The sequence below is a fragment of the Acartia tonsa genome, chromosome 12 (assembly GCF_053477335.1).
Source record: "Acartia tonsa isolate MP-2025a chromosome 12, ASM5347733v1, whole genome shotgun sequence".
Taxonomy (NCBI): Eukaryota; Metazoa; Arthropoda; class Copepoda; order Calanoida; family Acartiidae; genus Acartia; species Acartia tonsa.
The window spans coordinates 29,068,843-29,096,647 of record NC_137271.1 but is presented as its reverse complement, the minus strand read 5'-3'; the positions used below and the strand labels follow the sequence as shown (position 1 = coordinate 29,096,647).

Here is a 27,805-nt window from a genome sequence, read left to right as displayed (position 1 = left end):
TTAAAAACATGTTCGTAGTCGTAGTCGTCAATTGATAATTTGGTTAAATAATTTCAACAAATGTATAAAGCAACTTCAGTACGATAGAAAGCATCTCTGAATTAATAGGTTGAGCGATTTCTTTAACAAAAGTTTAGTAAGTTATATTTTTTTACTTTTGGCTTAATAGAGTAGAAATATTTTCTGAAATCAAAAACATTTCTACTTTAGATATTAAAATTACAATTTTTAAGCAGCTTAAAAATAACTACTGAAACCTAAAAGTGATATTTGTAGCATCAGTCACTACAACTAGTGGTCACCCTGAACAGATGCACTCATGTACAAGGACAAGAATTATTAAAGAACGGAGTAATTTGAAGATTAATGACATTTCATATTTTTCCTCTGTTCTCGTATCGTTGTCTTCGTCTCGTAAATCGATCCAATACTAGCGGATACGCCTCCTAGAGGCCTCTAGGGGCACTTGAGAAGGGGGGAGTCGAACTTGATAACCCATTTTTTTGTTGGGGGTGCCCCCCCCCCTTTTTTATTTTAGTTAAAATAATAAAAAAAAATTGGGGGGGGGATATTTTTCATTTTTTGGGGGGCTTGTAGGGGTGTCCCACCCCCCCAAGAAAATAGTTATAAACCTTCCCGGAACCTATGAGAAGCTACCCCCCTGTTAAGGAGAACCCAATCGGTACAGCGGTTAGTGACATCCTTCGGTACAAACAGACAAAGATCGTTTAATTTATTATAAGGATTTTAGGGATCTCAAAGCTTGGGACTCGCTTAAAGTGTTTGTGAAGGATTTAGCAGGTTTTGACATACTTTGGGGACCAACTAAAAATTGATTCAAAAATAAATATATTTCTAATGAAACTATAAAATTGAATTTGTTGCCAATTGTCCTATCTCTTTATCACTGATTACCAGTACATTTTTCACTAACTTGATTTTAAAGAATTAAACAGGTTTTGCCATACTTTGGGGACCAACTAAAAATTGATTCAAAAATAAATATATTCCTAATGAAAGTTGCTCACAGATTTTCTGGAATTACCTGTGTCACAACTATAATTTGAATTTGTTGCCAATTGCCATATCCCTTTATCAATGCTTACCTGTACATTTTTCACTAACTTGATTCTAAAAGTATTGTTCCCTTCTGTGCAGATGCAAAATTGGTTCTGTGAATGTTTGTAAGAAAAAGTGTTGAGATAGGACCAAAACTTTTATTTGTTGCTTAATGTAAGAATGATCTTAGTGTTAGTACATCACAACAGATTTATATAGGGGGGGAGGGGGGGGGGGATTAGCAACTAGTAAAAAGAAGTTGGAACTTGAAAGCATGTGAAAAAAAAGACAATAAAAGTATTACAAACTGTTATTAAAAAATTTAGTTTAGCAGTTACAATCTACATTGATTAAACTTGACTACATTGTTTTGAAAAGAAAAAGCTATAGAATAAAAAATGTTGATTAATATTTTTTTTTCACAACATTTTTTTGGTTAAACTACCTTTTGCTTGAAGTCATTGTTAGTGGCAACTGTTTAGTCCTACAGACGTTCCTAATGTAAATTTATTTATGGTTTTTGAAAAGGACCTTTCAGTTATATTGCAGTAAAGGGGTAGTTGCATTTGAACTTAAATTTAGTGAACTGCATATTTTTCCTGTTCAATTGTTTAAACTACATTTATAGGGCATATATTTGAGAGAATTTCAATTTTCTAGTTTAAAAGATATCAGTACTTGAAAATCGTATTTTTGTGAAATATGCAATTTATATAGTTGGCTATTTTCACAAAAACAGAATGACGACTAATTTAGTGATGTCTAATTGTTTGTTATTGATAGCAATACAATATTATACATGTGTTTGATGGTATATTTGTAACTTATGCTTGAAATCATTTTTCTAAAATACACTTCATGCAACTATCCCTTTGACAAAAATGTTATAAAAATCAAATATTCTTATTGCTTTAAATTTAGTTGTTTCGCAAGCAAACCATCTTATCCCACTCCGTTCTAATTGAATGGGGAATTAATTAAAAACTTTTATAATCTTTTTATGCCCAAATATATTGGATTTCTCCCATATATAAAACCAATAGACACTTTTTCAATATTTTTCTTAGATTTTCATTTTTATATGCGAATAAGAACAGGCTCTTTACAATTTTAAATGTGATAGAGTTGTTCTATTGATGTGAAGCATTTTTGTGATTTTCGATACTTCATTTTGCTAAGCTAAGTATTGTAACTAACAACTTATGTAAGTCAAGCTCTTTTGATGCAAAGATGTTAGATATAAGAGTAGAGGTAATTTTGCTATTTCTCTTTTAGGGAAACGCCAAATACCTATTAGGTGGAAACAGCGAAAAGTATCATGTGTGACGTCATAAAATATGTCTAAATCCATCTCTTTTTAGGGGTTTCCTCTTCCACTTCTCCTCTCATCCTTCCCTTTTAGTCTTTTTTTTTAATGACGTCACACATGACACTTTCCGTATCACCACATAGTCGATATACATGTTATTGTGTTTAATAGGTTTTAAGAATTAATATTGCCCGTTATTTCATAATTAAAGTAAAACAATAGAGGAGGTATGGGTTAAATATCTGTATGCCCCGACCCCACTTCCAATTGGGTCTGTAAATATCAGCCAAACAGTGTCGGGAATATAAACACAGTCAAGTCACTACAAAAGAGTAGAATCATTTGCTTGAAAACTAAAAAGTTCCCCAACATTCACTGGATCCAAGTAGTTGTCTGGGTTATACATCTTATATATTACTATATGAAGGTATTGAAAACTTTAGGTTACATATTAATTAGTATTCTATGGATCTATTGCAAAGTTATAAAGTATGAAAACTTTTTAGCTAGACAAAATAATATGAATTTGTGTCGGTTATATAATTATACGAAAATTGGCGTAAAAAAGTTTATTTGAGGACAAAGCCAGTAACACTTACAGCGGCTAAAGAGCAGTCTAACATACCGAAGAAGTGGTTATGGGCTGTGACTGATATATTTATGACATGAAGTTAAATAGGTAGATTCACTAAAACATAATTGTCTATTAGCTAGGGAGAGAAGGGACATTGGGCTGTTTATTATACTAGTCCCCACAGCTTCATAAAATGTTTTCTTATTCATTGGATTAACAACTTTGGGGACTGAATTTGTTTGGTTGGTTTAATAAAGTTGAGTGTCAAAACGTTTCAACCACTACTTTTTTATCTGTCTTTATTTCCGATGATATTGGCTGATATTCAAAACTCACTACCCCGTGAACATACAGTTATTCAACGCCTTCCTACTTTGCATACGGATAAAAAAAAATGAACACTATGTAGGAAATATAAAAACTTAATTGAGAAGATTAATGTCAAGGACAGTAAAAGTTTTCTGTACGCTTTTTATATAACTATTTAGGCTGCGCCTGTGGCTTACAAAGATGGGCATTTAGCTGGAAATAAGGTATATTATATACTATTCTTAAGGGGTACTTAGGTGATTAAATTCCCTGAGAAAGAAAAACTCCACATAAGTAATGAAACTAATTTTTATATAAAAAATATTTAAGGAACTAATCCTTATATAATACTAACAGGATCTGTGTGTGTGTGTCTGATCTGAAGGATCTGGCTAACCGCTGAACTTTGCAATGCAGCTTCTCATAGGTTATTGGTTGGTTTATAACCACCCTCTTAGAAAAAATTGCCAAAAAAAATAGAAATAATTTTTTAGGCTCTTCGCTGTATGACTTAATGGACTTCCCTTCCTACTATTCACGTTAATTAATTAAATACTTGAATGTAATGAATTTATTTTCTATTTATCACACACAAGTTTTGTAATACATATTATATTGAATACATAAACAAATTTAGAGAACATACTTTCGTCAAAAAAATTTCGATTTAGATAACAAATAGTCAAAATTTGAACATCAAATTAAAAAGGTCATTTTTAGAAATAATAAAAAAAGAACCAGTATTTTGTACTTGAATAGTGAACCAAAGTATTTTAGAATTTTTTATACAAAATGAAAAATTATTAATTGATCTTTTTATCAAATCAAACAAATACCAATGAATTTTAAATGATTTGTTAATTTGAAGTATAAGCTGGATTCTCGCTACCTTGTCCTTCTTTCTTGACTGCATCCAATCTAAAAATAAGACAAAATAATTATTAAAAACTCATAGTAAGATCTGAATGTTTGAGAAAATATATCGTCAAAGATTGGTATATTGGAACTGGGTAGGTTTTAGTCTATTTTTCTTTAAATCGGGGTATCGCTTTCAGAGGTAGTTGGTATCAGGGATCTAAAAGGGAAAGACTATAGTCTATAAATTGATGTACATCCCCAATGAAGATACACAAAATTACCTCTTCTGAAAAAAAATAATTAATGGTTGAAACGTATGGACAATAAACCGAATGAACAAACTAATCAAAATTTTATAAAAGTCCCATAAGTTGTAAAGCCAACGAATAAGAAAACGTCATTATAAACCTTTGGGGACTAATGTAATAAACAACACAATGCTCCCTCCCTGAGTTGAGTTATTTTTTTTCTTTAGCTGTAAAATATTGGGTAATGGGTACATTTGGTCTACAAAAGGATTAATTATTTTATCATCTTTGATGATGTCCATTAATTTATCATCCATTGTCTTATCCATTAAGATCCCTGTAAATTATGTAAGTTTTTGTCCAACCCAAATAAAAACATATTCCTTTATTAATACTTAAAGGCAATGTGCTTGCAACGAGTAAAGGGATAATTATTTTTTAAAACAAACTCTGGAAAAGCATAGACTATAGAGATACTTAAAAGATAAAAAATTCTTTCCTTTATCTTAATCTACTCAAATCGTCAATAAAGTCTAGCCAATAACTAATATCAAAGAACTTAATCGAACATTTACAGAGTTTTTTTTATCTTTTAAGATAAGTTCAAGAGTATTAAGGAGTAAGATAATGCACAACCCAAATTTTAATAAATATTTTATGCTTTTCATTAGATTACAATTATTTAAGGGAAAAAATTGTACCAACCAATCATGATTTATAAAATTACCCCCCAAGTCGTGTAACAAATTATGGCCAACCTATGAAAGAACGTGCTTTATTAGTGTTTATATTATGTTCTTTAAGGCAATATGTATGAGATTGTTCCATATTGTTGGGTAATTTTGAGAAAAAAACCACAAGCCAACATAATTTGAATTAACTAAAATCCCTGAAAATAAGTCCATGTCGCCGAGTAAAAAGAAGCACAGCAATTGCAACAGTGCAGATTTTTATTGCCGTTTTCATTGGTTTAATGTTGTCACTATAAATACAAATGGTTGGGATACAAAACTGCAAATGACAATTTTTGTGGCTTTAGGTTCTTGTTATATAGACCTAGTATTCACCAGTCTTATTCCGTATATAATGAAAACCAGTTAATTACAGTTTTTATGAAAATTTACAAAAGGTTGCAAAATTGAATAAACACTGAAATAAAAACATAAGCATTAACATAGAAAAATAAGAAATAGTATCAATTCCAGATGGAGTATTTTCTGACATGGACTATAAAATAAAACGGACCCTGATCAATACTCTAACCCGACACCTTCGCTAAACCTAAAATACCCATTAAAAGTTTAAGTTAAACTTACTTGTTATTGTTAAAAACTTCGACAACAATGAAAGAGATGGAGCCAAGGGTACAGAAAATAGTTGCTATCAACAGCTGCCAGTGAAGATGGATAACAGGCGAGTACCAGAAAGCTATACATGTAGCTGCAACCTAGAAAATTTTAAAAAATAAACAGTCCACACCAGGCTACAATTGAATCAAGACAAAAGTAAGTGCCGTGCTCTGGGACCTATTTATGCTGAAATTAGACATAAAACCATGATGATTCCAGATAAAACCAAAATATTTCAGCGGGATCTTTTTGAGAAAATTAGATTTAAAAATTTCAAGTTCAATTTTCACCCCCTAAGAGTTGCCGCATAATCATGACAAGAAAATCAAAGATTATTTATTTAAAATTTTAAACAACTTTGCTTTTATAATCTTCTTCATAAAACCACTTCTGAAGGGAGTTAATTAATGGCCATTTGTATGAGTTGCTTTGCTAAGGTCACGGAAATTCAGCCTTAAATAAATCGTATATAGAGAGGTTTTATGAAAGACTTCATAAAAGCAAAGTTGTTCAAAATTTTAAATAAATAATCTTTTCTTTTCTTGTCATGATTATGCGGCAACTCCTAGTGGGTGAAAATTGAACTTGAAATTTTCAAATCTAATTTTCTCAAAAAGATCCCGCTGAAATATTTTGGTTTTACCTGGAATCATCATGGTTTTATGTCTAATTTCACCATAAATAGGTCCCAGAGCTCGGCACTTACTTTTGTCTTGAATCAATTGTAGCCTGGCGTGAGTCAAAATAGTTTAAGAGCTTTAAAATGTATTTATATGAAAAGATATATGTATAAAGAATGATAATAGAAGAGTAAAAACAGCTAAAAAATTGTTTTTAATTGTTTCTTAGTTAGACAATTGATAACTGATATTTGATAATATTATTAATTTTTTCTACACTTCGAACACAACTAAAGAAATAATACCTCTCGGAGAAAAATTGCAAGCCATTTCTTTCATAAAACATTGGCTACGATTTTCTAATGTCATTCAATAAACTATGTTTAACAGCAGCATGAATTTTTTACTATGAAATTTGAAACATCCCTGCTGTAAGGGTGCTGAACATCACTTGCTTTTGTTCGTGCCTAGTCCCTTTTCAATAATAAAAACTCAATATATTTGCAAACCTGGAAGAATTTGTAGATAGCAAAGGCAGAGGTGGAATCTTTCTTGTAAACATCTCCAAGAAGGGATAAGATCTAAAAATTGATTAAAATCAGAATAAAATCAAAATTGTAAATAGTTATCCTAAAATTCGTCCAATTTCCATTTCCTAATATCTGTAGAAAAATATAAATATATATGGGGACAGGGAAAATTGTTTTCTTCTGATGACCGATGAATATGAATCAAGCAATGTTTGTGAGTTTATCTACAATGAAAATTTAGTATAAATCACATTGACAAAAAAAGTGAAGGAAAATCAAATGTGTTTTTTTAAATCTAGTTGTTTGATAAATTTAAATAAATATTTGTAGTTTGATGAAAACCATGAATAAGGTATAGCCAATAAGCGAAATAAAAAAATATTTGGGGGCAGAATTAAAAGGTCGTCAATTCTACTTTGTTTTGCACCCAAAGGTTTCGCGATTTTTTTCCAAATAAATTTCGTTGATGGTATAAGCTGGGTAAAAACAGTCCAAGGATGGGTAAAATATGATTATTTTCATGTTTGTTGTAAAAATAGTATACCTGAGTGTTAAAACAAGCATCAGAGAATCCAAGGAAAAAACTGGCAACTATCGCCACATACTTGTTAGGCTCTAAATCCATATTAGATTAAATATGTATGTTTACTATCTTCATAATTATTGCCCATGGCAATATCGTCAATGATAGCGTGCCTGCTTGCTGTCAGACTTAGGAGATATAGAATATTCACAAAACCTCTTAATAATGATAACTTTAGATGAAATATGACAGTAAAAAGCTCTGACGTAGTAACGGAACTACTGATTTACGGACATAACGAAGTAAAAATGTAGCTAATTATTAAATCGGACATTTCACAGAAGTACCTTGTTCAGGACTTATAACACCACCTCCCCATTATTTTTCAAATAAATGGAAAATAAGAAGATGATAATTTGTTTGTTTATTACTTTAGGTTAGGTTAGGTTAAATTGGGTGCTGTGTAGCAACACAGAGTTATGGCACCGCAGGAATAAGCCTCGCAGGGTCAAGTCCTCTGCAGGAGTTAAGAAAATACCCCATTCCCCTTATTTTCACTTGATTCAAAGTTACCAGTGCTCAAGAGGCACATTGTGTATAAGCACCATTAAATCTTACCTATAAAACTAACATGTTCAATGATATCAGTCTCACCAAACGGAGATTCTTTAGGAATATTAATGAAAATAAGAATGTAAGCAGTTATACAACAAACAAAGCCGAGTATGATGATTGGAGTTTTTCTTTTAATGCTCAAAAATTGTCCAAATATTCCAAAAGCTCCGCCCGCCAAAACTTCACCAAGACCTGAAAAACAAACAAGGATGACAACATCCATAAGTAGCGAAGCACAAAAAATTGTGAATGGGAATACGTAGAAGTAGATTTAAAGTGTATTTATTAAAATCAAGAATAGATTTATTGGAGAAAATAAACACGAAACCTTGTTTTATTTTGTATGATGAAGACGGTTAAAGTAAATTACATACTAGATGCACATAACAATGGGGGAAAAAAATTTGAAACTGTTAATGCAAAAAAGTTTTAAAATTGGACCAAAAATACCAAAGATATGGGGAAATATGTCAAACATATAAAAATAGCCAAAAACCTGCTAAATGGCAGTTTGGCCGCCATTGTTTCTTTTCTTAAAACACCAGAAATTTAATGTTAATATCTTTATCTGAAAAATTTTTGAAAATTGGACTATAAACACCAAAGATGTGGGTAAAAATGTGATAAATACAAAAATAGCCAAAAACCTGCAAAAAGGCAGTCTGACAGTCATTGTTGTTTTCTTCAAATGACAGGAAATTTAATTTTGATATCTTTAACTGAAAAAATTTCAAAAATCGGACCATAAACACCAAAGATATGAGGAAAAATGTGAAAAATATAACAATAGCCAAAAACCTGCAAAAAGGCAGTCTGACCGTTGTTGTTGTTTTCTTCAAATGACGGGAAATTTAATTTTGATATCTTTAACTGAAAAAATTTTGAAAATCGGACCATAAACACCAAAGATATGGGGAAAATTTGGAAAATATAAAAAATAGCCTAAAACCTGCTAAAAAGCAGTCCGACCGCCATTGATATTTTATAGTTAATTGTGCTCCTTAATGATGGGAATGTTGTCAAAAAATTTCAGCTCTCTATCTTTTATAGGAGCCGAGAAAATCACGTTTCCCCCAATTCATTAATTACGGACGGACGGACAGACGGACGGACAGACGGACGGACGGACAGACGGACGGACGGACGGACATTGTGAATTATAGAGTAGCTTCGCTACTAAAAATAGTTAATTCCATAGATAAAGGTATGATTATGGGTAAAAAGATGATACCTGTGTTATTTTTTGACCAATAAGCAAAATTTTACTTTCTTTAATTTCTTCAAAATAAAACAAAACCTTACTGATAATACCTAGCCTTCATCTACCCTATTTACCATTTTTAGAATTAATTTTGAATTTATTCTTTGACTGAATGTTTTACTATCAATAACTTACCAGTGATCTTCCATTTTAATAATTCCCTCTCCTATTGTATTTCTAACAACTTACCAATAAAAATGCCACTAATGACTGCCAGTCCCTTTCTTTCATCCCCAAAATTTGAGGTAAATCCAAGACAGGTATTGTACACAGCAGACCAAATATTTAACTAAAAAAGTACAAACTTAATGTAAATTCAGCTTATACCAAAAACAAAATTAATTCAAAAACAATTAGGAAACCTATACGTAATTTTAGCTATTGTTGAGGGTAAACGCTTAGTAGAATTGACGACCTCTACACCTGCCCCCCAAATATTAATTTTGATTTAATTCCCTTAATGGTTATACCTTATTCCTGGGGTAGATTCAATGGTTTAATTAATCTATAGCGCTTTCTTCTGCTTTAAATATCTTAACCTTTTCTTAATGCCTTTTTTAAGCAGAAATAAAAATAACTTCTTATTTTTTCGTTGCTTGTGCAATACATGTAATGCATTGTGACTTTCTAGTGGCTTAATTAAATCGGTTCAGTTGTTGCCAAGATCTTAACAAACATTAACTCTACTACTATACATAAAATCAAAACATTAATATTTTAAACTTGAAGGAAATCAAGAATGACAACATCTATGTATGAGTAATAAAAACACAAAAAAAAGATAAAGTGAGATATAGAAAAAATGTTCAGTGGTCATAACAAATATAAACAAAGTAGAGTTCTATGATTATGAATGACAGATAATCACGAAACCTTTCATTGTGTTTAGATTATATTATATTCATAAACCTGTAAACCAGTATAAAAGAATGTAAAGGCCAATAGGAGCATGTCTCGTGTCAATAACAGTTTTCCAGAATCTTTCAGTGCCTGAAACATAAGATATAAGTTAGTTTTAAATGTTAACTATAAACAAATTTTTAAGAATAATAACTGGGTGGGGGATTTCTCGTTTAAGAACCAATTTCTCTATTTCTAACTAGCGACTACGCCTCTTAGAGGCCTCTAGGGGCAACAGGGTAAATTAAAGTAAAAAAAGGAGAGGAAATTTTTTCACAGGGGTGATTTCTCTTGGAAGTGTATACCCTCACCAAAAAAATTAGGAACCTTTCATGAACCTATTTGAAGGAGAACCATACCGGTTAGCTAGATCGTAGTTTACAAACAAACAGGCAGGCAAACAAACAACTTCTAATTCTCTTAACTACTTTTATTTTCATCAGTTAACTCTTCAAAGGATGAAATTTTACCTTAATAGGACCCTTCTTTTCTTCTTGTTGATTATCTGTACCATCAGGCTCACCACCTGGGGGCGCCAGGGCCAACATCACAAGGGTGGCGGCACCCCCCAGTCCAATCAGCACCCCTCCCACTATATTTCTAAACAAAACAGCGACGATTATATCATAGACAGGGGCCGTGATTCTGCAAATAAATACAATTTGAAATTACAAAAAATTTGGATATTTTTTGGTGTAATGTTGATGTTTTGTTATGTAACTAAGGGGAAGTGGGTACGAAGGGGGAAGGAAGAAGGAAGTGGGTGGTGGGGAAATTTTCACTTTTTTGTCAGAATCCTCGTTCCTTGTCCATGGTCATTAGATATGTCATAACTTTTTCTAAGGGTATAGGAATATGACAATGTATGATAAATTAATCTTTTATCCAATAAGTATTTGTGAAATTCTGTCTTTGGTATTTTTAACTATTATGGGAGAAGAAATAGTTGTAGATTGAATTAACGCTATTTTTTTTTCCTATTTCAAGCAACTAACCAAAAATGATGGTTCAGAAATATTTTATTTTGTGTTTGTGATAGCCTAAAATTCTATGAGTAGCTTACCTCGTATTAGTATCAATAAACTCTTTGCCTCTAAACTGAGTGTACACAATGACGTTGCCAATGATGCCACTAGAGGCAAACATTGCCCAGAAGATGCCAGAGTTTCTAGCAATTGTACTCTCGGTCGAATTTAATGCCAGAAAATTGCCCTGATACAAAAATTTAATTTTTAAAAGAACAATTCATACCTAGTATGTAGTATATAAGGATTGAACAGTATAATCAATTATGAAATTTGATCATTGAGATCCTTGGGTGGGGATAACTGTTTTGGAACAAGTCAAGGTTTAACACAATTAGAGTACCATTCTCCCAATATATCCTAGAAAATATCCCCCCAAAAAATTGTCCTATCCTTCAAAAACTAAAAAAGTGATGGATCGCCTATCCAACCCCTTCTTCCATCGAGTGTTCCCTGAAGGCATCTAATGGTATAGCTGAAAATAGTAGATAATCTATTTAACAAAGAAAAGGGAAGCTGCTCTATAAAAAAAAACTGAAGAAATAACTAACTTGGGCTGTCCAATACAGTGCTGAGCCCAAACCAAGAACCACTGTGCGCAAAATAACATGTAAAATTATTTTTTTAAATTTTGAGAGAAAATTAATTTTATTTGAAATAATTTAGGAATTAAAAAATCGTTGGAAATAAAAATGATAATCAAGGCAATGAATACATTAAGTAGCGCAGTAACAATGTAAATGCTGTCGTAAGCTTTGTGTTATTAATTTATCAATGATTATAATAAAATTAAATATTTATAACGGCTCAAATGTTATTGTTCAGTCAAGCGATGTATTATTACTTTAATGTTGTACCAGATTTTCATATAAATAAATTTATAATCGCAGCTGGCTAAAATAACGATACCACTCATCCACCCCCTTTACCTCATCCCCTCTCCTTCTAAGGGATAAACCAACTGACCAATAACTGAATTTTATATTAGGATCCTAAATTGACGAAACAATTTCCTCGATCACTATATTCACATAACCTTCTCTAATAAAAGTATTTTTAGAAATACAAAAAAATGTTATTCCTGAAGCAAAATAAAGGAGGCCATCATTCAGAACTAACAGCTGCAGAATGTAGAATACATAGCTTAAACTCGATACCACTAGGGTTGCCCTAAAATGAAAACACTGTTACTGAAAAACAAATTTTTTTCAGTATGGCTGCGAAACCGATAAATATCCGCTGGATTACAACCGGTTCTCATCCAAACTGAAAAATCATTTATAGTAAAATAACACAGACAATCCACGAATATTAAAATAATATCATAGAATTAATACCCGTTTTATTGGCCAGGGCATTCGGTTCCTAGGGCTAACAAAACTGGTTTTAATCTTAGAATTTTTATTTGAATGTGCGCGGAAAGCTGTCTATAATACGATGCGATAAATAACTATTTTAGCATCTTATTATGAACACTTTCCCGCGGAAAGCCCTTAAAGACAGAAGCCGAATTTCTATATTATGATAGTATTTGTCTGGTAAGCCGAGCGTTCTCGGCCCACAGGGTAACGAGTTCGGATTCAACGAGCCCTAGCCTTGAAGTATTCTACCAAAATAAACTAGCAGGATTTAGTCATACAGAAATTATATATTTAACTGAATAATATTTACAAGCAATGTTTACTATATATATACAACAGATTATAACAATGGTTAGGTTTGAAGGGGGTGTGGGACGCTAGGGCTTAGCTCCCGGCGGTAGACAGGCTGTGGGGGCAGCGGTGGTAAAAGGGGAGGCAGCGCCTCCCGGTTATATAAGCGCGTGAGGGACGCGTGATAGTTGCATGTTTGAGTCCCCTCCCCACATTTAGGCAGGCCAGTTTGACCGCTAGATAGCGGGGTCAACATCGGTCATGGGATAGATGGTGATATAATAAGATTAGTGCAGTGGATTTGTTATCATAAGTCACAGCGTAGCTACTCTGTAAACTGCCTGTCCGTCTGGTTGTCGTATTACCACAACCTCCCCTTCAAGGGTTGCGGGGCTCTTGAGCCACCAGGCCTTGAACCTGGGGATACGACAACCTATGTCTGCGCAGGACAGGCTCTTCCTGGGGCACAGCTCGATGGAGGACAGCTCTGGCTACACAGGCTCCACGGGACACTCGTTGCTCAGTCTGGCTGTGGTTGGATATCAGCATTGTCAGCTCCTGGTTGGCTTCGAGACGGGGGTTGGCGACGGCAGGATTCCAGATGGCATCTCTGGGTGGCTCTGGAACTGGCGGCGGTGGCGGTGGTTCGTTGGGTTGTTCCTGCAGGTTCTCTTCTACTGGGTCACGGTCTTGGCTGCTGGGCTGTGGGGCAGCTGCGGCCGGCTGGTGCACTGGGAACTGTCCTGGGTCGCTAGCTGCGGGCGCCGCCGCTCCAACCGGCAGCTCGGTGGCATCCTTGTCGCCGTCCACATCAACTTGAATGTCTGCTGGAATCTGGTGGGCAGTCACATCTCCCGTGTATTTGCGCAGTCGGCCTACATGCGCGGTAACTTCCGAGATCCTGGCTATTGGAGAGGCAGGTTTGATGACATAATGGACTTCTGTAGCTTTCCTCACTACCTTCCAGGGGCCAGTCCATCTCTTGGTGATTTTGGCTGCCTTTCCTGGCACCAGGCGGGGGGCCAGGTACCAGACCAAGTCTCCAACCTCATACTTGGCCGTGCCTTCGTAGGCTGCCGCGCTCCTCCGGATGGCTCCCTCCTCCTTCTGCTGGATGGCATCGTACACTGCATAGTAACGTTGCAGGAGGGCTTGAACGTTGGCTGGGACCGAGGCATACTCTGTTTCTGGCAGCCGGAGCACCATGTCCACCGGAAGCTTGGCCTCTCTCCCAAAGAAGGCCAGGAACGGGGTCACGCCGGTAGATCTGCAGGCCTTGGTGTTGTAGGCGAAGGCAATGGCAGGCAAGTGAGGCTCCCAGTTATTGTCGTCTCTGTCTAAGAACAGGCGCATGCCGGTATTGAGCGTCCGATGGAACCTTTCCACTCGGTTGGACTGTGGGTTGTAGGGTGGTGGATGTGTCAGGCCAATCTCAAGTCTGGAGGCCAGTTCCTGGAATACCTGGCCGGTGAACTCCATCCCATTGTCGGAGTGGATCTTCAGAGGGCATCCAAACGTGGCCAGGTGGCGGTGCAGCAGGGCTTCAGCTACCGTGAGGGTGCGTTTGTTGGGGATGGCGTAGAGGCTGACAAACCGGCTGAACCCATCTTGGCAGGTGAGGATGTAGCGGTTCCCAGCTGGGGTCTCTGGCAGCGGCCCCACCAGGTCGATAAACAGGACTTGCTGTGGATACCCCTGGCGGGAGGGTACATGTATCCCTTGCTTCAACCTCTCCTTGGTAACCTTCTGGACACATTCAGGACAAGTCTGAACCATCAGGCGGACGTCACGGGCCAGGTTGGGCCACCAGAAGTGCATGGCCACACGGGCGATGGTCGCGTCCATCCCAAAGTGTCCGGCCATGGGGGTCCCATGGGCCAGAAAGAACGCGTCCTGCTGGAGGGCCGAAGGCAGCAGGTATCTTGTCCGCTCCCCTGTCAGGGTCTGGTCAGTTGTGGTGAGGCAACCATGCTCGTCAAGTCCCAGGGCTGAGAAGCGGCTGGCGTACTGCTGCTCGTCTCGGTCCTTGCTGCGCAGCTCAGCCTTGGTTGGGGCTCTGCCATCAGCCACCCACTGGCGGACACGGAGCAGGAGGGGGTCTTGTGTCTGGGCTTCTAGTACTCTAGCTGGGTCCAGTCGGACGGCAAGGGGCCGGCTGGCTGCGGGCTCCCCTAGCTGGCAAAAGTTATGGAGATACTCAGCCTGCTCTGCTAATTCTTCGGCGCTGGCCGTTGGCATGTTGGCGTCCTCCCGGCGGCTGAGGGCGTCAGCGTTGGTGTTCTGGGTGCCAGGACGGTGGCAGACAGTAAAGTCTAGGGCCGCTAGCTCCTCTTGCCAGCGGGCCACCATTCCTGTGGATGTGTTCAGTGACTTCATCTGCAGCAAGGCTGAGGAATCAGTGTTGACCTGGAAGCTGCGGTAGGACAAGATGCCGTGGAATTTCCGGATTCCATACATAATGGCGGCCATCTCTCCCTTCCAGGACGGGTAGCGAGTCTCGGGGTCGGTTGTCTTGCGCCCCACGGCGGCAATCAGCCTCTCCTTGCCGTCCTGGCATTGGCTCAAAATGGCAGAGATGGCGCGGCTGCTGAAATCTGTGGTGAGCTGGAATACCGCTGGCAAGTCAAACCTGGGCGGCGCTCGGATGGGGGCTTGACGGAACTTGTCCTTGAGCTGCAGCAGCTGGGCTTCCATCTCAGGTGTCCAGGTTAGGGTCTTGGCCGTCTTCTGCCGATTCATCTCGTAGGTGAGGTCGGCATACTCTGGGATGAACAGGCGGTAGTATCCAAAGAACCCCAGAAGCGCCAGCAAGTCCTTGGGGGTGCTGGGGGCCGGCCAGTCCAAGATGCGGTCAATATAATCCTCCTGCATGGCTATCCCCTCACGGCTGAGGGTGTGGCCCAGATAATCCACTTTGGCTCGGAACAGCTTAGTCTTAGCTGGCTTGAGGCGGATTCCTCCCCTGCGGTGGGCTTCCAAGACCTCTCGGAGCCTAGCCAGGTGGGCCCAGGTGTCCTGGTGGAAGGTCAGGACGTCGTCAAGGTATGACTGGAGGTTGGCTGTGCCTAGTGGGTTTAGGACCCCTGCAATGAATCTAGAATAGACAGATGGTGCTGTAGCCAGGCCAAAGGGCATCCGTTTCCATTGATACAAGCCTCTGGGGGTGGTGAAGGCGGTGCAGGGCCGGCTGTCCTCGGACACACGGATGGTGTAGTAAGCGGCCACCGCGTCTAGGGCACTGTAGACGCGGTGCCCTCCAGCTCGTTCTACCAGCTGCTGGATCCTGGGCAGAGGGTAGCTATCCAGCTCCAAGCACTTGTTGAGGGCTCTGTAGTCGACGGCCCAGCGGGTGCTCCCGTCCTTCTTCTTGATGGGCACCAGGGGGCTGCTCCAGGCGGAGTCTGACGGCTCTATGACTCCCTCCTGTAGCCAGGTGTCCAATTGTTTCTCCAGCTCAGCCTCCTGCCGCGGGTTCAGATCTCTAAATCTCTGGCGGATAGGCTGGGTCCCTGGCTTGAGGCGCAGCTGCAGCTCAACTATATCGGTGCAGCCGGGGGTAGAGTTGGAGAAGACGTCCCTGTACTCTGATAGCAGGGTCCAAACCTCCTTCTTGAGCAAGGGGTCCTTGCGCATGAACTCGTTGTCTTCCATCTCAAGGGCCTCCCACAACTCTTGCATGTCTGGGGGCTCAGCAGGCTCTTGGAACGAGTGGAGACTCGGGGGAGGCTTATCAGAAACCTCTAAAATGTCAGGCTTGACCAGCTCCCCTGCCACTGGGAGGCCAGCGTCCAGCAGAAGGGGCGTCTCCCCTTCATTCACCACCAGCACTCGAAACACAGTGGCGGATCCAGGCCTGTGGGCATACAGTCCTTCTGGAATGACAAGATCCTCCCCAAACCTCTGTTCTGGGGCAGCTAGTTGGATGGCATCCTTGGTGCGGTGGCCGACTAGCTCGACAGGGACCGCCATGACACCGCGGCCAGGCAAGACCACCCTCTTGGCCGTGCGTAGTTGGGGTGGCTGGCCGTCAGTTGGAGTGACAGCGCTTAGCCTGTATGTGACTGGTGTGGGGCCAGCTTCGGCTCCGGGGCCCACCGGCCGCGACTTGACGGGCTCGGCCTCGGGAGGGGCTGACGTGTCGGAGCCAGGTGTGGCTCCGAGGGCGTCCGGCCACGATTTGACGGGCTCGGCGCTGGGAGAGGCCAAAGTGCTGGGTCCAGCCTTGGCTCCGTGGGCGTCCGGCCGCGACTTGACGGGCTCGGCGCTCGGAGAGGCTGAGGTAGCGGAGCCATGCATGGTTCCGGAGGCAGCCGGCCACGACTTGACGGGCACGGCGCCGGGAGAGGCTGAGGCCTGGGAGTTGAGGGTGGCTCCGGGTACATCAGACCGCGACTTGACGGGTCTGGACTCGGGCTTGGCTGGTGGACTGGCTGGAGGTCCCAGGTAGAGGGGGCCAGGTGGACACGGCTGGCCGTTGATAAAGGTGTCGGCGGAGAAGATTGGTTCTGGAGGGCTGGCAATCTCAGGGAACGTTGTTGGCAGGTTCTCCCGCGGCACCTTGGGCACTGGGGGCAACCCCATGGCTAGTAGGTTGGTCCCCCTATGGGCGTTGAGCGCAGCATCCACCCAGTGCGTGCCTTTCTCGACCACACGCGGCTGCCCTGGCAGCGGGCCTGGCAGAGGCCCCTCATAGCTCAACTCTCTCTCGGCTGTCTCCCGGTCAATGGGGACGCCACGGAGTGGGATAAACTCCCCACGCACCCACAAGCAAGGTGGTTGCATGTCGAAACAGAGCCTAGTTCCGAACTCCTTGAGAAAATACCCTCCTAGGTTCAGAGGGTGTGAGAGGTTCCGGACCACAGTCACGTGGTAAAGATGGAGGATAAGAGTGTGTGAAACTGCCATATATAATTCTTTCAATTTTCCTATTACCTGGAGGGGCTGGCCTTCCTCGTTAGCAGTCAGGATTTGGGTGTTGTCCGGAATCAACATGCGTTGCACGCCCATTGCGTGCATAAGGTGTTCAGAAATTACAGCAGACCCTGGTACACGGTTGCCAGAATCGATCATGGCATCAACCTGTACATGCTGGGCAGGGTCAGGAGTAGGAAACCTCACCCTGATATGGCAGGGGAAGTGGAGGTCCTGCCCTTGAGACAAGGGGGCCTCCCGTTCGGCTGGGGTTGGCAGAAACTTCGGTGGTGGCCGAACCGCAGCTATGGTGGTATCGCTTACCATGGTGGCTTAGACTGTAGCTTCGAATCACTAGAGCTTATTAATTATCACTGGGTCAACAATTTTATATTTATTTTTATCACTTGGTTGACATTTATACACACTGATGTGTTGTTATCACTAGGAGCTCTAGGTGTGATTCTGGAAGCACTGGCAGCAGGGAATGTCCGTCCTGCAAGGTTCAGAGGGGTGACGGCGGTAGGGAATGACCCGTCCTACAGCGCCGCTGGTTCGAATCCCGAAAATGGCGGCAGGGAATGGCCCGTCCTACAGCGCCTCAAGTTCGAATCCTGGAAGACAGCGGCAGGGAATGTCCCGTCCTGCCGTGCCTGTGGCTCAAAATCTGCTATCCGTCACAGTGGTAGGGCTTACTTGTGTGCTGAAGCTTCGCAGCTACACATTGCCTTCTCAAGGAGACCAGCACCCAGCTGTCTGTCTCGTAAGTTTGGCCTGGGTGTCCTGGGGCTTGTCCCAGCTACACTTGCCAATTTAGACTCAGTTCTGTAGCCGTCTGAGCTAAATTATCCGATTACCGTGGCTGCGCACCTAGCGCTACTCCTACACGGGACGGAAAAAGCGTCTTAACTGGCGCTTTTAGCAGGCTAAATCTGCTTGCCGTAGGCCAGAGGCCCACATATTGCGTTCAAAATGATGGAAATTCGACCTAAAAAGGCCGTCTCGCGGGTCAGTTGGCTTCTCAGTTGGCGGCTGATTGTCCCCTTACTTGCCAAAGGGTCCAATCAGAGGTAGAATAGGCTAGTTCTGTAAGGCTCGATTGAAACACGCTGACACCAAGTTCTGGTAAGCCGAGCGTTCTCGGCCCACAGGGTAACGAGTTCGGATTCAACGAGCCCTAGCCTTGAAGTATTCTACCAAAATAAACTAGCAGGATTTAGTCATACAGAAATTATATATTTAACTGAATAATATTTACAAGCAATGTTTACTATATATATACAACAGATTATAACAATGGTTGGGTTTGAAGGGGGTGTGGGACGCTAGGGCTTAGCTCCCGGCGGTAGACAGGCTGTGGGGGCAGCGGTGGTAAAAGGGGAGGCAGCGCCTCCCGGTTATATAAGCGCGTGAGGGACGCGTGATAGTTGCATGTTTGAGTCCCCTCCCCACATTTAGGCAGGCCAGTTTGACCGCTAGATAGCGGGGTCAACATCGGTCATGGGATAGATGGTGATATAATAAGATTAGTGCAGTGGATTTGTTATCATAAGTCACAGCGTAGCAACTCTGTAAACTGCCTGTCCGTCTGGTTGTCGTATTACCACATTTGGTTAGGTTAGGTTATATTCAGTAATGGATAGCTCCACAATATTAGTGCCTCCTTACTGGCGTTAGCATATAGGGAACAAACCTACCTCCATACTCCCTCTTATTTACAATTTATTTTAAATATAAGTAGGGGGGGGGGGGGGTTCTGTGCTCAATGGACATATACAAAGAGATATACAACAATTTACATGAAATATCTCTTTAAAAAAATTAATAAACATACTTTTCTGTAATGCATTTATGTATATAGGTAGCCATGATTCTCTGAAGTTAGGATTCAGATGCACACGGAGATTGGAGTTGAGAATGCTTTGGCTAATCTTAGATTGGTAAGTTTCGCGTATAGCTGAGTGTATGCTGTGTTACATTACAAGCTGACCCACAATTTCCATGGAAGCTACTCAGTCTGGCTTGGAGTTTTGGAAGGTATTCCTTTTCTGTGATAAAAACTTACCTGGGACCTATGGTAGCTACAATAGATGGTGCCAGTATGTTCCCAAAGGTAAAGGCCAGGTAACTGATGGCCAAACTAAAAAAATAATGACAACATCAATAAAAGCAAAGCCCTACATTCAGAAGAAAGGACGACAAACTGTGTCAGAACTTAATTGGCAGAATATCAATTTGTAAGTCGAAACAAAATAGCACATAAATTTGTTGCAAAATTGCTTAAATACAGGATACAGAAAAGGACATACTACTCAAAAAATCAAATTGATCTTTTATAATGTTTCTAGAATAAGCACCCTGCCTATTTATGTAACATTACTTATTTTGTTGTTAACACATTATGAATACAAAGTTGTTAATCTGTGTGTATGTGTGTGTGTGTGTGTGGTAGTGTGTGGTAGTGTGTGTGTGTGTGTGTATGTGTGTGTATGGGTGTGTGTGTGTGTAAATGTGTGTGTTTATTCCAGGAAGATCTAAAATCTAATTTTAACTTAAAACAAAAAGAAAGTTTTCATTTGCGTGGCAAACTTCTTAAAGTCAAATAATTTCAACAAAACTTTGTTACAGTGTGCTAATAAATTATCTAAATTGAAGTATAATAACAAGGATGACTACATCCATAAAAGCGAAGCTCTGAAACGGTATGACAGACGAACATTAACTCATGTGTCAGAACTGAATATACAAAATAAGAATAAGATTGACAAAATTATACGTAAATTTGTTGCAAAATTTTTTAAATACAGAATTCTGTTTAAGGACATACGGACATTTTTAGGGCATGATTATTGAGTTGCTTCGCTTATAATATTGTACCGAATTGTAATTGGAATCAGTAATCCAAAAATCATATCAATCGGATGATTTTATCACATAAAAAATTGTTGTTAAAAAAAAGTAAAAAAAACAAAATGTTTAAAATGAACGTACGGACATTCTGGTAACGATTATAGAGTTGCTACGCTTTCTAAATCGTACCTAACTACTACAGAAATCATCATTGAAATCGTTAGGACAATTCTAACATGCCTAAATTAACAAAAAAAGCTATCCGTTACGGACGGACGGACCGACCCTTATTATAGAAAAGCTTCGCTTTTAATAAGAAGTGTAATAATGTTTATAAATAGCGCAGCAACTAGCCACCATGATTTTTTAAACAGCACAAGTTTAGATAAGAAAAAGCCTACCAAAAGCAGAGCTACTGCAAGCTTATTGTGTCTCTGTGTTTGTACGTTTCCATAAATTATGTACATTACAGGGAGGAAGGGAGGAGACATTGAGCTAGCCCCCAAAGTTATATTAACGTTCTCATTCGATGGCTTAACAACTCTTGGGACTTTTATTGAAATGTTATTAGTTGGTATATCAAGTTGAGTGTCCAAACGTTTCAACCACTAATTTTAATCTAAAACAAGTTTTTTAGTCTAATCATTGGGGTTTAAATCAATTTATTCATAGCTATTGTCTTTTCCCTTTAGATCCCTGTTTACATTATTAAATTTAATCGTTAGAAGTTTTAGCTTTAAATGAATTTTTATATTTGCAGGGAGGGAGCGGACATTGGGCTGTAAATTATGCTAGTTCCTAGCGTTCCATCATTTATTGGCTTATTTTACTTCTATACCATCTTGATTGGTTTGTACAAACTAGCAATGTCCTTAGTTTCTTTCACTAATAGCTTAAATGATTATAAACCAAAGACAATTATATCATAAGAAGCCCAGAAAAACCGAGCTAAACTAACAAAGCTTAGATAAAAAAAAAATATTTTATTTTAATCCATCAAAATAGGTTTTTAAATTTCAAAAATACTTAGAAACAAGTTTTAATTATTTTATGTGGTAAAGGATTATAGGCCAATCGATTATCTTTATATGTTATAGCGTAGATGGCTTATTGCATTTTCAAACTAGTTACGACCAGATAGTTTTTTAAAGTTTTGGTTAAGGATCCATCCTATGGACGAACAATTAGTTCATTTTGTTTTTGTTCTTCTAAAGAATAATCATCTTATTCTATTATTTAAAGTAGTATAATTTTGGGCAATATATTGTAATAATTTTTAATCGATCACTAACCAAGGAAGTCGAGTTCGATCGCTTCGATATATGATCCAAGTTTGTCTGAAACTGAAGCAGTTTTTTAAAAATGTACATTAATTTAGTTCTAACTTTAGATCATCTACAATGATAAAATGAAAGTTACTACGAAATTTACAACCATGGACAAATTTTAGAGTACCAAAGAAAGTTAAATTCATTTCGTCTTTCAGCCAATATGCGTAATATAAGCTTTCAAGGTGAATCTTTTTAATTCCTCGGTTTATGATTTCTGGAGTAAATAATAGTTATTATTACAACTCTTGATTTTTTTACATTCATTTAAATTTTTTCTCTCTATTTGAATGCTGTTTGTTTTGACTCGCTTTAGCCTTTTGGGTAGGGTGGAGGTGCTCAGAAAATAGCCTAAAACCTACCCAAGAAATGAAAAACTACAAGCCATATGGATCCGCTTCTTAGAAAATAAAAAAAAAACATTTCTACTACTTTAGATTATAATGAATCTTGTAAAAGTTCAACAACCTATAAATTTATTTATAGACTGGTTGTACTTTCAATATTCAGAAGTTACATAAAAAAATATTTACAAGATAAAGCTTTTTAATGCAAACTCGAATCATAAAAGAGGAGCGTACTAGGGATCTATGGTGATAAGACAATGACCGATAAATGAACTTCCCAATGATGATACACAAAATAAAATCTGTACATTGAAATTAGTAGTTTTAACGTTTTAACTAAATGAATCAACGAATTAAAATTAACTAAAGTCCCCAAAGTTGTTAAGCCAACGATTAAAAAACGTTATTGTAAAACTTTGGGGACTAGTGGAATAAACAGTCCAATGTCCCTTCCCTCTCTCCTTTTAAATGCTAACTCGAATAATAAAAGAGGAGCGTGCTAGGGATCTAAAGGGATAAGACAATAGCCAATAAATTGATGTACTTCCCAATGGTGATAAACAAAATTACCCCTTTTATAGATTAAAATTAGTGGTTGCAACGTTTGAACACTCAACTTAATGAATCAACCAATCAAAATTAACAAAAGTTCCTAAAGTTTTTAAGCCAACGATTGAGAAAACGTTATTGTGAACTTTGGGGACTAGTGTTGTCAATGCTTATTCTCTGAGATACTTTCTTTTCATCTCAAAAATGTCGTCGCACTAATCTCTTCCTTTTTTCAGACCTTATCATTAATTCCATTACAAGTGTAATAAACAGCTCATTGCCCCCCCCCCCCCTCTCTCTCTCTCTCTCTCTCTCTCTCTCTACTTTTAAATGCAAATTCGAATGATAAAAGATTAGCGTGCACAGCATTTTACTAGCATTAGTCTTTTTTCGGTTTACAATTCCCATTTTAGAACTTTTTTCACAATATGAAGCTAACTGCATAAAAGAGCAAATCAATTAAATAAAGAAGTAGATATGACTTGTTGCCAAACATTCTTTGGGTTGCTAGTAAGAAATGAAATTTGTTAAACAAATATTAAACATGCATAAAAAAAAATACTAACAAAGAAAAAATATAACTTGATGTTAAAGATTGACATTCAGATTATTGGCTGAATAGTTTAAATATTCTTGAATATTTAAAGCCTGGAGATGTAGTTTAATAAATTGGATGTTTAATATGGTAAAACGTTTATTCACATTTGAAAAAGAATACTGAACCACTTATCTTTTGTAAGAAAATCATATTTCCAAAATAGGAGACGGGCGAACTGACAGAAGTTCAAATTAAGTTATCGAATAGCTCCGCTACTTTATTAAAATAAGCCGTCTATTCAAAGCATCAGCCTAAATTATAAAGTTTCTCCTAAAACATTTCAGAAATACGACCTGGTAGACAGACATTTGGAATTATAGAGTAGCTTTGTACTTCCAAATCTTAACAAAATCAAAATTTAGATCTTTGTCTAGTATGTACATATATTGTATAGGTCAAAAAAGCATAGCATTTATTTAAGATCTCTTCTCTTACTGATTGTGAAAAGTTGTATTCCGCTATTAGAGTAAATACTACACCTTATATTTTTAAAATCATTATATTAAAATTCCAGAAGGGAGTTGACCATGAACACTAAATTAAAAATTCTCTCTTTCTCTCTATATTTGTAATATTCTATAGGCACATTAACGCAAATATGACCGTTTGCTGTCTTATTTCCTAGCAAGTCTTGAGTGCTATCAAAAGTGCTTAATCATTACTTATTATTGAATGATTTAAAGAGTTTAATTTATGCTTAGACGTGACTAATTAACTTTGTTTTACTATAAATTTACTATCAAATAAATGTTTATTAACTAAAGAGCAAGATAAAGAAAAACATTCTTGAGCAGAAAACTAGTTTTAAGTAGCACTGCAACTATAGTAGAAAAGCATCCTTAAAAAGCTCAAACTAATCTGTCTGGATTTTGACGATTGCCATTTTCTCAGCTGTCATATGAGATATGAGATCATGTACTCAAAATATTCTTGATAATTTGATTTTGATATTTTGATTTTGTAGGGATAACACAATGGCCAATAAATTGATGTACATCCCTAACTTCAACTTAATGAACCAGCCGATTAAAATCTAACACTTAACTTAATTAACCAACCAATTAAAATTCCATAAAAGTCTCCAAAGTTGCTATGTCAATGAACAAAAATATTATTATAAAACTTTAGGGACTAGTGTAATATAGTCCTGCCTGAGTACTTCGCTACCTTTTAATGTAGATATCCTTGTTATGTAAACCTTTTACAGCCTTTTTTACTCAATTTTAAGCGGATAAAAAAGTTTATCTGCAACGATCTGTAATTTGTTTTTTAGAAAACTTGTTTCTTCTCTTGAATTTTAGATAAATACCACGACGTCCCTAATCTAAAATAAAATGGGCCACAAAATAAATTAAGTCTAGTTTCACTTTGGTAGATTAATTAGTCTTTAATATTACTAGCGGATACGCCCCTAGAGGCCTGGGTAATTGAGATGATGATGGCTTTAATTCGACACCTCTTCCATTTCTTTATTTTAGTTTCAAAAAGTAAAAAAAAGAGTAGGCATGGGTTTAAGGGTTGTTGTACCCACCCTTAAAATAACTATAAACCTTCCCAGGACCTATGAGAAGCTACATTGCTTAGGAGAGCTGTATCGGTTCAATGGTTAGCGAGATCCTTTGATAGAGAAAAAAAAAGATTAATTCTGAATCTATAAGCTCAGACTTAAGTTAAACTGATCAAAACTAAAAATTAAATCTTCGACAGGGGAAAAAGGCCTCTTTTTCTTTTTGGTTTGTTATAGAAACCAATAAAATCCATAATTATCAAAATGGATGTAGAATATACGTAAGTGATATAACTTGAGAAAAATTGTTGTCATTTAGGTTGCAATTTCCCCCTGCATTTATTGGTCGGGCCGTTTAGCCAGTAGCAGGAAGAAGAACGGGGTAAATGGGGGGGGGGGGGAGGGTATCGTAATTTTAGCCCACTACAAAGTCTTTATTATAGAAAATATAATTCTGGTGAACATTCCAAGTAATAAGACATCCATTGTCAAGACCCGTATTGTCTAAAAATATATTTTCATTCGAAATTTTTAAAGGGTTGGAGAATTTGATTGTCCTAAACTAGGTTTGAGTAAAATAACAATAAAAAACTTGAAACGCCCAAACTCAACAACAACAATGGATATAGGATATACGTGGATATATTGACAAGGGAGATTTGTCGTCAATTTAGCATGCAAATATGGACCTAATTTATTGGTCTGTCCGTTCATCTAGTAGGAGTGGATAGGGTAAAAAGGTTGGATAATACCACCTATCGTTATTATAGCCAGCTACGAGCTTTATCGGAGTACATGAAAATCTGGTGCAACATCCAAGTAATAATACATCGATTACAACAACAAAAAGCATGTACTATGTATTAAAAATCAAGATTTTGTAAGTTCATAATAAACAAACTATGACATGACACCTCAGTTCTTGTTTTTTTTTAATTAGTAGCATAACTACTTTGCTAATGGGCTGGTTTGGTGGTTGTACGATTGTGCTACTCAATAAAGTAGTGTTTGGTTTTGTTGTTCAATAAAATCTTTCAACGAAGTGGTCTACAATTTAAGCTTGATTTAAATCATATGCATGTGTTAGGCTATTTGTTGGATGGTAAGTAGATATGGCTCCAAAAAAAATTATCATTCTTTCTTACAATATTCATAAAGTTATCATAAAATTAATTTTTAACTGTTAATAATTAACATTTTGACTGGCATAAAATTTAGATACAATTAGTTGTAAATCCTTTAGGATTTAGATGAAAAATAGGTTAGTTTTGTTGACCAATTCCTGTTGTCATCAAAAGGACAAGTATTTCCATAAGTAGCAACACTGCAATTAGGCAGGGATCTAAAGGGATAGAACAATGGCCGCAAAATTAATGTACATAACCAATGATAATACCCAAATTTTCCTCCTCCGTATATTAATTAGTTGTTGAAACGTTTGGACACTTAATGAACCAACCAATCTAAATTCAATAAAAGTCCCAAAGTTGTTAAATCAATGAATAAGAAAACATTATGATAAAACTTTGGGGACTAGTGTAATCAACAGCCTAATGCCCCATCTTTTCCTGACTTAACATTGCTTTTGGCGTGACAGACGTAGGTACAATTATGTAGCTGCGCTACAATAGTATTAAATATTTACCTCCAAAATCCATTACCATTGTACCCCTCGACAAAACCACCAGACTCCGGGTTCTTTGCTGACTCAAATACTAATGTCTATAACAAGAAAAATATATGATAAATAAAGAGAAAAGTGCGAAAAAAGATAAAGAGAAAAGAGAAAAATAAGTAGGTATCTTAGGTTATAAGATAATTTTCATAATAAATTTATAGGATGCATGTCTATTTGTACCTAAGGATCTCGCTAACTGCTGAACCGTCATGGTTCTCCTTTACATGGTAGCTTCTCATAAGTCCTGGGAAGGTTTATAATTATTTTGTGGGAGGGTACCACCACCCTCTCAAGAGAAATCGCCCATAAAAAATGACTCCCAATTTGTTTTAAAAAATAAAATAGAAAAAATATCTTTTTCTTTTTAAAAGTAAAAATAAAACATTAAGGTATCGAACACAACTTCCCCCTTCTCAAGTGACTCTAGAGACCTCTAGGGGCATAGCCGATAGTGGAACATAGAATACATCCCCAATTACATATTTCTTGGTCTGGATAAGGGATAAATACACAAGAAAACAACAGCGTAAATAAATCACCAAACCTGCCTACCTGAATGCCGCCCATAGTATTGAATCCAGCAAAAGTAAAGCAGAACCCAAGACCAAGTAATATAACATTGTAAATGCCAATATGATCCCCCTTCAAACAAGTGAATTTTAGCCTCATTTTTATTCTGAAAAACTAAAGAAAATTAACAAAAAAAATGTTTGAATGTAACTTAAATAAGTAGGTTTGTCTGAGAAAAAATATATGAACAGTAATTAGGTACTTTAAGTTTCTTTTCGGGCCAGTCGTAGTTTTAATCAGTAACACCTGAAAAATCTAGAATAAATGCAGCAAAAACGCGCTCGCTTCAGATAAGGGCAAATCTGATAAAAAATAAATATTTTAAATTATCATAAGTTTTTCAATTTTACACAAATGTACAATTTTTCTTCTATCACTTAAAACTAAATGCACTGTTTGAGAACAATGAAAATAAAATGACATATTTAGTAAATAAATATAGCTCTAATCTCTTTGAATATTTACAAAATTATTAATGGATAATAGCGCAAAGAAGGTAAAAATCCTTTTATTTTTAAGATTTTTCATTTCCTTAAAGACCCTAGCCTTTAAGGCACATCAAATTTAATTTAAATATTTAAGAACTTCTTACCCAAATACGTATGTAGTTATAAGCTAAAATAATCTTTCAATTC

General features: G+C 37.7%; 1 protein-coding gene across 1 annotated transcript; it reads right to left on the bottom strand.

Moving 5' to 3' along the window:
• Positions 1 to 3,807: 3,807 nt before the first annotated feature.
• LOC145334237 (UNC93-like protein MFSD11) lies at positions 3,808 to 27,280 on the bottom strand. The gene is made up of 14 exons (XM_080179614.1): positions 27,153 to 27,280; positions 26,568 to 26,644; positions 19,809 to 19,883; positions 12,265 to 12,350; positions 11,732 to 11,775; positions 11,219 to 11,367; positions 10,626 to 10,755; positions 10,165 to 10,245; positions 9,445 to 9,544; positions 7,998 to 8,186; positions 7,401 to 7,471; positions 6,836 to 6,907; positions 5,674 to 5,804; positions 3,808 to 4,169 (listed from the first exon to the last, which is right to left on the bottom strand). The coding sequence occupies exons 1-14, from the start codon at positions 27,267 to 27,269 to the stop codon at positions 4,109 to 4,111; spliced, it is 1,383 nt and encodes a 460-aa protein (XP_080035740.1). The 5' UTR covers positions 27,270 to 27,280; the 3' UTR covers positions 3,808 to 4,108.
• Positions 27,281 to 27,805: the final 525 nt, after the last annotated feature.